A 15529-nucleotide genomic window follows, 5' to 3' on the forward strand; every position below is an offset into this window, starting at 1 on the left:
AAAAAAGGTTGAGAAGTTAGAGGGTTAATATGTTGTGGGGTTGTTAACCAATGTCATAAAACAACATGTGTACTACTGTCTCATGAGAAACTATTTGTTCTGTAAGCCTTCACCTGAAGTACAATAAAGTATTAAAAAAAGAAAAATTAAAAACCTTTGTTCATCGAAAGATTTTACCAAAAAATGTGAAAAGATAAGCTACTGACTGGGAGAATATCTTCGGAAAACATATCCAACAAGAATCTAATAACGAAAATATATATAAAACTTCAACAACTTAACAACAAAAAGACAAATAACTCAATCATTAAATGGGCAAACAACTTGAATACACATTTCAACAAAGAGGATATTCAAATGGCCACCAAATGCATGAAAAGATGCTCAGTGTCATTAGCCATAAGAGTGATGCAGATCAAAACCACAATGAGATACCATTCACTTCCACTGGATGCCTAAAAAAGAAAGAACATAACCAATGTTGGTGAGTATGCAGGGAAATTGGAATTTTTACCCATTGCTGGTGGGAATGCAAAATGGTACAGCCATTGTGGAAAACAGTCTGGAGGAACCTCAAAAAACTAAAAATAGAACTACCATATGACCCAGCAATTCCACTTCTAGGTATAGACCCAAAAGACTTGAAAGCAGAGACTTAAACAGAGAATTGTACAGAGGCATTCATAGCAGCACTGTTCCCAATAGCGAAAAGGTGGAAACAACCTAAATGCCCACCAACAGATGAATGGATAAACAAAATGTGGTACATACACACAACAGAATATTACTCAGCCAGTAGGAGAAACGAAGTCTTGATACATGCTACTGTATGGATGGAGCTGGAAGACATTATGGTTAGTAATGGACAAATATTGTATGACCTCACTTATATAAAAAGACAAGAAAAGGCAGATGTATAGAGAATAAAGCTTATTAGTGGTTATCAGGGGCAGGAGGGAGGGGGAAAGAGGGGATTAACAGTGATGGAAATATCATGTTGATTAAGGGTAGAGTTGCACAGCCGATTATTGTAATTGCTGTCAATAGTTGTACGCCTGTAAAAGGTAGAATTGGCAAAAGTTGTGTGACAGATATATTTACAACAATGACCAAAAAAATCAACAACAAAAAAGAGTCCCCGCTGAGGCTGCTTATGTACAACCAAACACCTCATGGGATCTGATTGCTTGATTTGGAGGTTTAGGGTCATGGTTTCATGGGACATCCCAGTTAATTGGTCTGATAACATGCTTAGTGCTTCTGTTCTAGTCTGATGCATAGTGCCTGGGGTCTCAAAAGCTTGCAAGCAACCATCCAAGGCACAACAACTGGTCTCTATTCACCTGGGGCAACAGAGGAAGAAGGAGAGTCGGGAACAGGAGGAAGATACGGAATGTGTGGCTAACTGCCTCCATGAATAACTGCCTCCTTTATCATGAAACCAAAAGAACTGGATGGTGCCCAGCTACCATTACTGAACATTTGGATCAAAGATTTCATAGCAGAATCCTGGCCAAAGTGGGGGAGGGGGATACAGAACAGAATTTCATATTCTCATGTGACTCCAGACTTCCTGGAGCTATGGAGACTGGATGAACCCCTGAAACTACTGCCCTGAGAGAATCTTTAAACTTAAACCAAAAACATCTCCTAAAGTCTTCTTAAAACCAACAATAGTTTAGTTTAACGAGTAGAGAATGTTTGTCTTGAGCATTATGCTCTTTTACTATCCATATGGGATCAAATTGACACTAACAATTCAAAAGGTTAGACAAGAACCTTAGGGGGTAGTGAATTTATGTTAATGGTGGAGGAACAACTCAGAAAAGGAGGGTGGGAATGGTTACACAGCTCGAAGAATGTAATCAATGCCACTAAATGTTACATGCAGAAACTGTTGAAGTGGTATATGTTTTGTTGCGTATATTCTCAACAACAACAATGAACTAAATAAAACTATAATAATAAAAAAAAGAAAACCCTGTGGATTACAACTGTGCAGTCTGCAACTGATTATGTGGATGGCATAGGACTGGGCAACATTCCATCCTGTTAGGCGTGGGGTCACCATGAGTCAGGGGCCGACTCAACAGCAGCTAACAGCAACATATATTTCTCCTCAATTCTGGCTGTAGAGGAAAGCAGAGTTATGGTATCTTCTTGTTCAAAGTTTATTTCAGAGCTGTTGTTCTCAGACTTATCTTTTCTACCAGTTCTTCCCTAATTCTCCCCCACTGGTGTTCCTCTGCCCTTCCCCGGAAATTGTGCTGTTCTGGGTTGCTAGTTGTCTTTCATTTCTATTGCTGACTGACAAACTTACCAGCTGGGATGAGGTGAATTTACATTTTTTATAACTAGTGCAATTTAAGAAACAGTAGCTAAAGGATATTTAATGTCTGCATCCCTGCATCTTCACAAAATCTACCAAGTCTTGGAGCCACTGAAACTTAGCCTCTGTAAGTCATCAAGTTTGTTTTCTTGCCTTTAAGCCAGAAACCTATTAGAGCTATCCCAGGAAATGAGAATGACTTCTATTCTGAAAATAATTCAGAGAGGGAGATTCCATAAGTTTCCTGAGCTATTCATTAGAGTGCTTACTGGATGAGTTAAGTAAGCCAGCCCCCAGCTCCAGCACTCCAGGCCCCGCTCGGCCCAGCTGGGACTTTCTTATCCCAGCTCTTCTCTTGTCCATATGATGCAACAGCTGCAGTGGGAGACTCTTCCAGAATAAGATGGCAAATAGGAACTAACTGTGTGAGCATGTTACATAGCAGTGATGGTGAGGATGGTGGGGCTTGGGCAGGTAGAAGGGAACCATTGTCAAGTACATCTGTATCCATATGTAATATACTAATTTAATAATCATTCATGTGCATGTAGCTTAAGTAAGAAACAGAGAGATAAAAGAATGAGATAGAGAACATAGAGAAGAAATGATATGAAGAACACAAGTTGGAATGGTGAGAAGCAAGAGACTACCAGCATGGAGGAGCAGGTGGGAAAGAAGAATTCTAAGAATGCTTGGCCGATGTTGTCAATGGCTGAGGAGAGCCAGCTCCAGTGTAGCAGTGAGTGACTACAGGGTAGAATATCTTACAAGAAAGATGGGGTTCCCAAGAAAGTGGCCCCCACCAGTTAGAACCACGTTCAGGTCACACATTCACTCAGACAACATTCACGGCATGGCTGTTAGGTGCTAGAAACTATCAGATGTAATACAGGCCGGGGCAGGCTGTATGTTAACATGCCTTTATTAGAAAGAAGAATGAGGAAGAGGGGGAGCGGGAGGAGGGAGGAAAAGGAGGAGGAGGAAGAGGGAAAGGGGGAGGAGGAAGCACCTTGCCTGCACTGTTTTCTATGTTACATCAGGTAGATCAGGTTCCCTGGGTACAGAATCTCAGACCCAGAGCTGCCTGCAGGGGGCTCACTGGGAGTGCTCTGGGCACACCTGTGAGAGGGAGGGAGAAGAACTTAGCAGTGGGGAAGCTGAATGGCAATGCAGTAGCCATGGAGGCTCAGCCCATCTTCCTTGAAGGAGCCCTGAGGCTTAGGTGGCCCTTCAGAGTTGTCCTGGAGCCGGGACTTTATACCGGAGATCGACCAGTCACTGGATGCAGCAACCTCCAGGAGGGCTTAAACCTTGGTCAAGGCAGTTCCCTTCTACTGAGGGCAATCCAGGGAGGGGTACTCAGCTGTGAGCCATCAGCAGCCTACACTCCCTTCTCCCAGGAGCCAGGGAACCTGGGAAGGTGTGAGGATCCACGAGCCACACCACCGTATCCACGACACATGAGGAAACTGAGGCACAGAGAAGTTAAGCAACTCACAGCACGTGACTAGAAGAGCCAGGACTGTGAACACTCAGGCAGTCAGCTCCAGTAACTAAAGAATCACTCATCTATACATGGAGCCCTGGTGGTGCAGTGGTTAAGAGCTTGGCTGCTAACCAAGAGGTCCACAGTTCGAATCCACCAGCCGCTCCTTAGAAACCCTATGAGGCAGTTCTAGTTGGAATCGACTTGACAGCAATGGGGTTTTTGAATCTGTACATAGAAAGAGCCCTGGTGGTGCAATAGTTCAGCACTTGGCTGCTAACCAAAAGGTTGGTGGTTCAAACCCACCCAAGTGCTCCATGGGAAAAAGACTTGATCTGCTTCTGTAGAGATTAACGCCAAGAAAACCTTATGGAGCAGTTCTGCTCTGTCACACGGGGTCACTATGAGTCGGAATCAACTCAAAGGCACCTAACAATAGCAAAAGTCTACACACATAGGAGCTAGGCTGCTCACCAAAAGGTTAGAGATCAGAGATTTGAGTCCATGCAGAGAGAATGGGGTTCCACAAATTAGCACATTAACCTGATGATGGAAAGTGAAGGTTGGCCCCCAGTATTGAAGGAGTGCTGTAACATAAATGGATCCTTATTGTTATGGATTAAACTGTGTTCTCCTAAAATATGCGCTGGAATCCTAACCCCTTTATCTGTGGACATAATCTTGTTTAGAAATAGGATTTTTGTTATGTTAATTAGATCATATCTGAGTAGGGTGGGTTCTAAATCTAATCACTTCTGAGTGATAAAAAGAGCAGATTGAACACAGAAATATGCACATCCAGGGGGAAGATAGAGCTCATGTGAAGATCCTCTACAAACCAAGAAACCAAGGGACCAAGGAATGCCCAGCGCTACTGACAACGGAGGAATCCACAGGGCCAAGACCCTGATTTGGACTTTTAGCCTCCAGAACTGTGAGCAAATAAATTTCTGTTCTTTCAAACTGTCACCTGTGGTATTTCTGTAACAGCAGCACTAGGAAGCTAAGACACCCATCTTCTAACAGTATGGAGCTGTGTCCAGTGTAGCTCCCATCTGTCTTCCCTTTAAATCTCCTGGGATTGCTTCTGCAGTAAACGGGGCAATGCTCAGAAGGCTGTCTTGGACGACAAAGGGCCTTGCTTTTAAAAGGGGGCATAACTGACCCTCAGCCACCTAGAACTTCAAGCTGTTTAAAGAAAGGGGCGTGAACTCTCTGGTCAGTAGGGCAGGGTCCTGACTTCACCAGGCTTAGGTAAAATCATCGTAAGGATGTGACAGAAAGTTATGAGACCTCTGTAACTTTATAAAACAACCATTAACTATAATATCAGCCCATAAGACTTCAAGAGCTAGAAATGTTAAAGCCCAACATTTCACCTAAAGTAACATATTTAAAATTTATGTTTAAATCGATCCTCTGAAATACACCAAAGCCATCTTAGCCTATTGGGAAACACTGCATTAAGTCACACTTTCAAGATGACACCTAATAGAGCTCAGATGGGAAATGGCCATGGGTAAACTGTCTCTGCTCATTTACCTGGGCCAGACGACGTCAGAAGGGACTAGGTTGCTCAGAGATGCAGAAAAAGCTGAAGTCAAGTCAACATACCAAATCACCTAGTTCTTATGTGGGTACTCTGTGCCTTCCACTGTGGTCAGTACAATGCAGAATCATAGAATTGTAGAGTTAGCAAGAACCAAGGAGGCAAAACAACTGACTTTGAGCTCCAACGATGCTCTCAAACATACCAACAATAATGATGATGGTACAGGACCAGGCAACATTTTGTTTTTTTATACACAAGGTTGCCATGAGTTGGAGCAGACATAAGGCAACTGATAACAATAACAACAACAGTCTGATTGGGATTCTAAGACTCACTTGTGGGGGACAATGAGAAAATAACACTGTACATAAATAAGCAGAGACTGAAAGATGCTAGAAAAACTCAGGGGAAGGAAAAACAAATTTGGGCTCGAGTTGGTCAGCAAAGATTTTAGGGAGAACATGGGATTTCAGGTGGTCTAGAGAGAAACAAATGGTGGAGACAGGCAGGAAGGCATTTTATTCTAGGATAGCATGAGCACGGGATGAAATGGAGAGCAAGAAGCCTAGGGGTCAACAATGATGAAGAGACCAGCCTTCCTGAGGAAGACACCAGCATCCCCTGGGAAGTCGGGGGGCCTGAGGGCTGGGTAGGCAGGTGAGCTCTTAAGTCAGGAGTTGGATTTGATTCCATAAGTTAGGAGGGAGCCACTGTAGTTTGTTGAGCAACAGACCACACTTCTTGAGCTGGGTCATAATATTAAAAGCAAAACAAGACGAACGAAGCATAAACAGTGCTTTGGGAAGATTAATCTGGAGTCTGAGAGATAAATGGATGGACTGGATAAAGAGAGGACAGTTAGAATATGATGTGGTCATCCAGGTACAAATTATAAAAACCTGGAATGGGAGGTGGCAGTAAGATGCGGGAAGAAGGAATGAGCCTAAGAAAGTTTTAAAAGGAAAAGCTGATAGAATTTGGTGGCTGATTAGTTAGGGGTGGAAAAAAAGGGATTAACACTAGGAAATGATGACGTCTTTGACAAGTATCTTTTTCCACTCTTGGAAAAAGAGGGTTCTGGAACATGTAACCGACCTAGAATTAAGGAGTCCGGCAAGGGATGGTGAAAATGGAGCTAGTTTTGGTGTAGGTGAAACATTTGTTCTTAGACCCCCTTAGTGTGTAGTAGAAGCACTGATAGTTTAGACATCCATACTGGGATTTGGATTCGATTTGAACGTCAATCCTGACTACAGACTGCCCCATCTTTTAGTTGAGAGTTTGTAATATAGAGCAAACAGAGGTACAGAGTTCCTAAGCAGTTTTTTACTGTGGTACTCTAGTTCCACAGGAGCATTTTTTGCTATTTGCTTTTTTTTGTTTATTTTTTTCATAAAATTCTATAATGGAAACCAGCAGTTACCTTGACATTTTCAAGAACACTGAAGCTGCATTCAGAGCTAAATCTTTCAGGCCCAAATCGAAAGGGCACGCCTTGTGCGATACAAGTACAGTCAATGGCCAGTGAGGAAGCAACAGCACCCCCAGGGCTCCGTGGTCTCAATTTCCTCTCCTTAGCATTTCAGAGTGTCACCTGTGGACCATGCATCACCTCTGCTTCCCAAAATCAGTACTATGATTCCAAAGGATTAGAGTACATGTAGTCCCCGACTTACGATGGGGTTCCATTCTGACAACTCCATCATAAATTGGTTCTGACATAGGTCAAATACAGGCATACCTCGTTTTATCGCACTTCACTTTACCACGCTTTGCAGATATTGTTGTGTTTTTTGTTTGTTTACAAATTGAAGACTTATGGCAACGCTGCATTGAGCAAGTCTCTTGGTGCCATTTTTTCCAAAAGCCTGTGCTCACTTTGTGTCTCTGTGTCATATTTTGGTAATTCTCACAATATTTTAAACTTTGTCATTATTATTATATCTGTTATGGTGATCTCTGATCAGTGACCTTTGATGTTACTATCGTAATTGTTTTAGGGCGCCACGAACTGTGCCCATATAAGACAATGAACTTAATCACTAAATGTTGTGTGTGTTCTGACTGCTCCACCAGCTGGCCATTCCCCCATCTCTCTCCCTCTTCTTTGGCCTCCTTATTCCCTGTTGAAATTAGATCAGTTAATAATCCTACAATGGCCTGTAAGAGTTCAAATGAAAACAAGAATCCCACGTCCCTCTAAGTCAAAAGCTAGAAATGATTAAGCTAAGTGAGGAAGGCATGTGGAAAGCTGAGACAGGCTGAAAACTAGGCCTCTTGCGCCACTTAGCCAAATTGTGAATGCAAAGGAAAAGTTCTTGAAGAAAATTAAAAGTGCTACTCCGGTGAACAGACGAATGATAAGAAAGCAAAACAGCCTTATTGCTGATATGGAGACAGTTGTGGTCTGGATAGAAGATCGAACCAGCCACACATTCCCTGAAGCCAAAACTTAATCCAGAGCAAGGCCCTAACTCTCTTGAATTCTGTGAAGGCTGAGAGATGTGAGGAAGCTGCAGAAGACAGTTTGAAGCTAGCAGAGGTTGGTTCAGGAGGCTGAAGGAAAGAAGCCGTCTCCATAACATAAAAGTACAAAGCAATGCAGCAAGTGCTGATATAGAAGCTGCAGCAAGTTGTCCAGAAGATCTAGCCAAGATAATTGATGAAGGTGGCTACAAAAACAACAGACTTTCATTGTAGACAGAACAGCCTTATACTGGAAGAAGATACCATCTAGGACTTTCATAACTAGAGAGAAGAAGTCAATGCCTGGCTTCAAAGGACAGGCTGACTCTCTCGTTAGGGGCTGATGCAGCTGGTGACTTTAAGTTGAAGCCAGTGCTCATTTACTATTCTGAAAACCCTAGGGCCCTTAAGAATTATGCCAAATCTAATCTGGCTGTGCTCTATAAAAGCCTGTTTACAACATAATTTACTGAATATTTTAAGCCCACTGTTGAGACCTACTGCTCAGAAAAAAAGATTCCTTTCAAAATATTACTGCTTATTGACAATGCATCTGGTCACCCAAGAGCTTTGATGGAGATATACAAGGAGGTTAATGTTGAGATTAATGTTGTTTTCATGCCTGCTAACACAACATCCATTCTGCAGCACATGGGTTAAGGAGTACTTTCAACTTTCAGGACCTATTATTTAAGAAAGACATTTCATAATGCTATAGGTTCCATAGACAGTGATTCCTCTGATGGATCTGAACAAAGTAAATTGAAAACCTTCTGGAAAGGATTCACCACTCTAGATGCCATTAAGAACATTCATGATTCACGGGACGAGGTCTGTGTTGTGATGGACTACTTTTGTGTGGCCTTTCTTTCCATGGTCTTATAATTCCCACCCAAGTGATTGGGTGGGACTGTGCAAACAGGGTAATTGTGGCCCACCAAGGGGATTGGTCAGTTTTGCCATCCTGCTGGGCTTGAAATGAGCCATCCCGGAGGCAGGAAGGAGAGGATCCCACCACCACCAAGGAAGTTGAGCCAAGAGCAGATCATATCCTTTGGACCTGGGATCCCTGTTCTGAGAATCTCCTGGAAACAGAAGACAGAGAGAGAGAGAGAGAGAGAGAGAGAGAGAGAGCGCGAACGCTGTATTACTGAAGATGACGAGAAGTGGTGGCAGAGAAACGGTGGCAACAGAGACTGGCAGGAGACTGTGTGGTGGGCTTCTGGGCCCATGGTGCAAGAAAGCTGAGTGCCTTTGGGCAGGAGGCTTGCTAGTTGAGTAGGGTGCCTCCAGGCACTTCGTGGAGCTAGGTTACAGGTGAGTACTTTTGGGCGGAGGCTTAATGGTGCAGTGGGGTGCCTCCAGGCACTTACTGACAGAGCTAAGAGAACTTTGTTACACTTGCCTAAGCAGGGCAGAGGCCAAGGGGCCAGAGAGAGGAGAGCCACAGGGCTGGGAAGAGGCTGTTGTGATGGAACAACTATATCCTGAGTGTTCCTGAACCTGAATTGTAACCTGTTACTTCCCTAATGAACCCCATAATCATGAGTATTTTCTGAGTTCTGGGTGGCCATTGCAATGAATTATCAAACCCAGCAGAGAAGTAGAGAGTGCTGTCGGAGGGACTGGGGCAGGGAGTGTCAGAATCGGTAAAGACAGCAGAGAGATGAGGCATGTCTGACCTCCACCTCATAGCAGTCACCTTTGGGCTGTTGATCTTGATTCTCCTTCCCCCTTGTGGAGTTAGAGGAGGTCAGACTCCAGCTCCACATCATTTTTACAGTTGGCATCAGAAGCTGGATTCTTTGCAATGGCTCTAGACTCATAGAAGCATGGAAACTTTTTAATAGAAAGAAAGAAGCGGTTTGGGAAATGAAGCTTTTGATTCTTGGATGGTTACTTTGGTTGCTGAAGGGAGAAAAGCTGCAGCTGAAGTGGCCTAGGGCAAAAGCCAGACCAGATAAGCAGGATTATTGAAAGGTGGCTAGGGTCTACTCTATCCACCCAGCCAGTGGCCCAAGGCCATATACATATGAATGAGAACATTGTCAAGGGTGGAGAAGATGAAACTAGAATGTTTTAAACAGTGTTACATGTTTAGGATTGTGCATTTAATTGAATATACTATGGATAGTGAATGTTTCTCTGACCTAGTTTTGTAAAACAGACCTAAATGTATGATAGAAATGAATATTGGGTATTATAGATTACAGAGAGTGTGTAACTCTTCCTTCAGCCGATACTTGATTAGATATGCTAAGAGGGGAACCAGGATTTGCCCGAGGGAGACACAGGCTGTTGGTCTGCATGCAGTAGCACTGTGTATAGGGTGGGGACTTAGGTAGAAAACCAGAGCCCCAACCATGGAAAAGACGTGCAGAACCACCTAGAACTACTGAGAGAACAGAAGATTTACATTTGAAGAAAGGACATGCAGAAAAAAAAAAAGACTGTTTTGCTTTTTGAGTTTCCAGCAAGGGGTTTACTGTTGTATGTTTCTAGGCAGGAAAAGTCAGTGTCCATCAGAAGGAGCCCCCTTCCAGGACCGGAAGTTAAAGGGAGCCAGCCAGGAGACAGCCTGGTCTGCTCGCTTGTGACCACCTGGGTTCACACATAAGTGGAAGTGGGGGAAGTGTTGTGATGAAGAGACTGGCTGAGTTTGGACATGTTCCATTGGCACTCACTGACCTAGTGTATGGTGGCTAGGGATGAGAGAGAGGAAGGGCTGGCTGGGCAGAAGTAGAAAGGAGTTGTGTGCACTCCTGAGTTTACAGGTGGAACCCACTGACATAGCCTAAGGGAGGTGGGGATGAGAGTGTATGAAGGGGCTGTCTGAAGTGCTGGGAGGTGTGTGTGAACCCTCGAGACTAAGGCTGCTACCCATTGTGACCTAGCTTGGATGACTAGGGATGAGCCAACCAGAGCACAGCTGAATGAAGAGAAAGATGTTTAACACCATGAGCTGGTGTAGATTGCCGCAATTTGATGGCTTGCTCTGGACTGGACTTTACTTATGGATGCAGATGTTCAAAGTTCTAACCAGAAGAGAAGATTCTTTAAGACCAAGGAACATACTTGTTTCCTCAGAGTACTAGTTTGACAGGGACAGGCAACTTAAACATTGGCTATCTAAAACGGCGGGAAATAAAAGGCATGAAGTAGCTGGCTTACAGGCAAAATGAGGGAGACAATGGTGGATCCACACTGAATAGACTCCCCTTTTCCTAATGAGTCTGGGGAAGAGAGAGTAGCAGAGATTTGGATAGGATTATATGATTCAGCTGTGAGTGTTGATTGTTAACAGGGTTAATTGTGATTATAAACACTGTAATCGTAGAAGCAGTAACTATGAAAAAGTGGACTAAGGGGGAGGCACTGCTGGACTGGAGTATAGTGGCCGAACTTAAAGTCCCTTAAAGGTTTTGCTATGCTGATACCTCATGAGGCTCAGAGCAAGGGAATAATCTTCTCGCAGTTAGATTTTATCAGATGCCAGGAGGGGTGAAGTCGAGAATGATACTGGAGAACCTGAGCAGATCACATGGACACCTGTAGCAGACCTGAACGCTGCTGCTGAGTGATCTCACCCTGTAGGCCTCTGTAAGCCTACCACAGGGCTAATTGTTGACGGCTGTTCTGAACTCATCAGATAATGGAGCAGGAACTGGAGCAAGGGAGAGTGAAGAAAACCAAAGACACAAGGGAAAGAGCAGTCCAAAGGACTAACGGACCCCAACTACCACAGCCTCTACCAGACCGAGTCCAGCACAACTAAATGGTGCCCAGCTACTACCACTGACTGCTCTGACAGGGATCACAACAGAGAGTCCCAGATAGAGCTGGAGAAAAATGTAGAACAAAATTCTAACTCACAAAAAAAGACCAGACTTACTGGCCTGACAGAGACTGGAGAAACCCCGAGTATGGCCCCCGGACAGTCTTTTAGCTCAGTAATGAAGTCACTCCTGAGGTTCACTCTTCAGTCAAGGACTGGACAGGTCCATAAAACAAAACAAGAAGTAAAGGGGCACACCAGCCCAGGGGCAAGAACAAGAAGGCAGGAGAGAACAGGAAAGCTGATAATGGGGAACCTACGGTTGAAAAGGGGAGAGTGTTGACATGCTGTGAGGTTGGCAACTAATGTCATAAAACAATATATATATTAACTTTTGAATTAGAAGCTAGTTTGCTCTGTAAACAGTCATCTAAAGAACAATTTAAAAAAAAAAAAAACTTCCCCCCAAAAAAAAAGATTGCTGGGGGCAGGGAGGTGGGTAGTTATCCTCCAAGTATAAAAGAACCATGGCTAGAAAAGCCAGGGGGTGGTCTGTGGTGCGAGGGATCGCTTTTGTGTGGCCTTTCTCCCCATGGTCTTGTAACTCCCACCCAAGTGATTGGGTGGGACTCTGCAAATAGGGTAATTGTGGTCCACCAAGGAGATTGGTCAGTTTTGCCATCCTGCTGGGCTTGAAATGAACCATCTCAGAGACGGGAAGGAGAGGATCCCACCACCACCAAGGAAGAAGAGCCAAGAGCAGAGCATGTCCTTTGGTGTTGGGATCCCTGTGCTGAGAAGCTCCTGGAACCAGGAGACAGAGAGAGAGATGTATAACACTGAAGATGGCAAGAAGATTTGGCAGAGAAATGGTTGCAAGTAAGACAGGCAGAAGACAGTATGGTGGGCTTCCAGGCCCACAGAGTGAGAAAGCTGAGTGCCTTTGGGTAGGAGGCTTGCTGGCAGAGTAGGGTGCCTCTAGGCACTTGGTGAAGCTAGGTTTGCCCACCCATGGAGCTAGAGCAGAATGCCTTCGGGTCAAGGTTTATTGGTGGAGTGCAGTGCCTCTGGGCACTTATTGACAGAGCTCAAAACACTTTGTAACACTTGCCTGAGGAGGGCAGAGGCTGAGGGGCCAGAGAGAGGAGTGCCACAGGGCTGGGAAGAGGCTGTTGTGATGGAAGAACTGTATCCCGAATGTTCCTGAACCTGAATCGTAACCCGTTACTTCCTCAATAAACCTCATAATGGTAAGAATTGTCTGTGAGTTCTGTGTGGCCACTGAAATGAATTATTGAACCCAGCAGAAAAGTAGAGAGCGCCGTTGGAGGGATGGTGGGTGTCAGAATGGATAAAGACGGTAGAGAAAGGAGGCATGTCTGACCTCTGCCTTATTGCAATCAGCCTAGGACTGCTGATCCCGATTGTTCTTCCCCCTTGTGAAGTTACAGGAGGTCAGACTTCACCCCTGCACAGTTTTTACAAGGTCAAAATTAACTGGAGTTTGGTAGAAGTTGACTCTAACCCTTATGGATGACTTTGGAGGAAGTAACTGCAGATGTGGTGGAACTAGCAAGAGAACTAGAATTTGATGTGGATCTTGAAGATGTGACTGCATTGCTGCAATCTCATGGTAAAACTTGAATGGATGAGGAGTTGCTTCCTATGGACGAGCAAAGAAAGTGGTTTCTTGAGATGGTATCTACTCCTGGTGGAGATGCTGTGAACATTGTTGAAATGACAACACAGGATTTAGAATATACATAAACTTAGTTGCATAACTAATGTAACTTATGTAAGAATATTACATAAACTTAGTTGAGTGGCAGGGTTTGCAAGGATTGACTCCAATTTTGAAAGAAGTTCTACTGTGGGTAAAATGCTATTGAACAGCATCACATGCTATACAGAAATCTTTTGTGAAAGGAACAGTCAATCGATGGAGCAAACTTCATTGTTCTCTTACTTTAAGAAATTGCCACAGCCACCCCAGCCTTCAGCAACCACCACCCTGATCAGTCAGCAGCCATCACCATCAAGGCAAAACCCTTCACCAGCAGAAGGGTTATGACTCGCTGAAGACTCAGATGATGGTTAGCATTTTTCAGCAATAAAGTATTTTTTAATTAAGGTATGTACATGTTTTTTTGACATAATGCTATTGCACACGTAACAGATTAGTGTATAGTGTAAACATAACTTTTTATGCACCGGCAAACCAAAAAATTCATGTGACTTGCTTTATTGCAATATTTGCTTTATTGCTGTGTTCTTGAACTGGACCTGCACGCAGTATCTGTGAGGTATGCCTGTACTTTTTTTTTTTTTTTTTAGTTTTCATTATCATTGCCTTTTGTTATTAGTATCTTTATAAATCTGATCTTGATGTGTCTTTGGGGGCTGGAAACATTATATATAAGCTTAAAGACACAATGACATCAGCGAATTACATGCTGCAACATCGTATGTAGTACATATTACAATAGATGTACAAAAAAAAGTATGGTCTAAATGCAGTTCATTGTAACTCAAATATATCATTAAGTCAAGGACTATATGTATTTAGTTTAGTTTCTGAAACAGATTTTTACATGGTACCCTACATTTTCATCAAAAAATCCCAAACATTAATTAGCATCCCCAAAAGATACCCTATTTTTATCTTCTAACCTAAAAAAATATGTTTACATATTCCCCAAATGTTTTTTTTCAAATCTGTTTTTTCCCATTCATTCCCACTTGAGTCATAGAATGTGGTCAGAAGCATGCAAAAGACAAGGGGTTTTCAAATTGGTTTTTAAATAGTTAACAATGTGTATTTGGCATTTGGTTGGGTGATTTGTCCTTTAAGATGGAGACTGAGCCTATAAAAAATTCAAGTGGGATCTGAATATGGCAAAATGTATTTGCTTTTCTTAGATAAATCTGCTAGTCTGTGTGTGCTATAAAATGGCATTATCCCTCCATTCGGATCTGCACTTCCTACACAACATACGCCACTCTGCCTTCTCTTCACAGACTTCCCCATGCAGATAAAGTTAACAATCCCTCCCTCATTTGTAATCAAACCCAGGGTGAAATCATTAGTTTAGTCCCCGATTGTGGGTCATCTAAAAAGACTTCCAAGGTAAGATTCTTTCCAAAAGAGCATTTTACAATTAGCCAACACAAAATGTTGCTGCAGAGAATTTCCAAATTGGGTTTCTCAGAGCAAATTGTTAAGTAAAAGAGAAAGCCCAAACTCACAAACATTGAAGAAGGAAGAAAAACAATGGGATTTTGTATTTAAGAAAATCCAAAGGGGATGTGTGTAGAAGCACAGATGGTACAGACAAAGACTGGTCCCAGGTTAGGCACATTTGGACTTACCAGATTAAGCAATGTCAAGTACTTCCACTGTCCGCCATTTTGGAATAGTTTGGATTTCTGCCGTTCCCCTCCTGATTGGGAGATGTAATAATTGAGGAAAATATACCAGCTCATAACCAGGGAGTGGTATATGCAGGTAGAAGTCTTTGTCATGGCTAGCTCTGAGCAGGGAACTGTGAATGCTTCAGGTAACTCCCCTCTGGCGTCCTCTCCAAGGTCACAGCCGAAGTTCTACCACAGCCCGACAGCTGTAAAACACGTTCCTCAGGATCAGGCTGCTGGGGTTGTTCTTCTCTCATGGGCTCCTTTTCGGATCAAGTTGGGAGAGAGGATTGTTGCTGGTTTTCAGATGCCTGCCTTTAGCTGATGGCAGATAATCTTCAGATTAGCATGAATTTCAAAATTTAGGCTTTATCAGGGAGGAAGCCTTGCTGGACCTGCACTTTGCACCATTTGACGGGGGCAGGGGCATGGTTAGGTGACCTTATTACGAAACACCAACATCTAATGAAATACCGTCATGGAGGTATTCCTTTTTTTTTTTTTCTTTCT

At 43.3% G+C, this 15529-nt stretch overlaps 1 protein-coding gene across 2 annotated transcripts in view; it reads right to left on the reverse strand.

Annotated features, from left to right (window-relative positions):
* Positions 1-15316, reverse strand: part of ADTRP (androgen dependent TFPI regulating protein) — a 105989-nt gene extending 90673 nt beyond the window's left edge. For both annotated transcript variants that reach the window (XM_023737443.1, XM_012557446.2), the window contains exon 1: positions 14978-15316. In XM_023737443.1, coding sequence (XP_023593211.1) covers positions 14978-15130 — 153 coding nt within the window. In that variant the 5' untranslated portion in view covers positions 15131-15316. The remainder of the gene's footprint in view (positions 1-14977) is intronic.
* Positions 15317-15529: the final 213 nt, after the last annotated feature.

The sequence above is a fragment of the Trichechus manatus genome, unplaced genomic scaffold (genome assembly GCF_000243295.1).
Source record: "Trichechus manatus latirostris isolate Lorelei unplaced genomic scaffold, TriManLat1.0 scaffold00103, whole genome shotgun sequence".
NCBI lineage: Eukaryota > Metazoa > Chordata > Mammalia > Sirenia > Trichechidae > Trichechus > Trichechus manatus.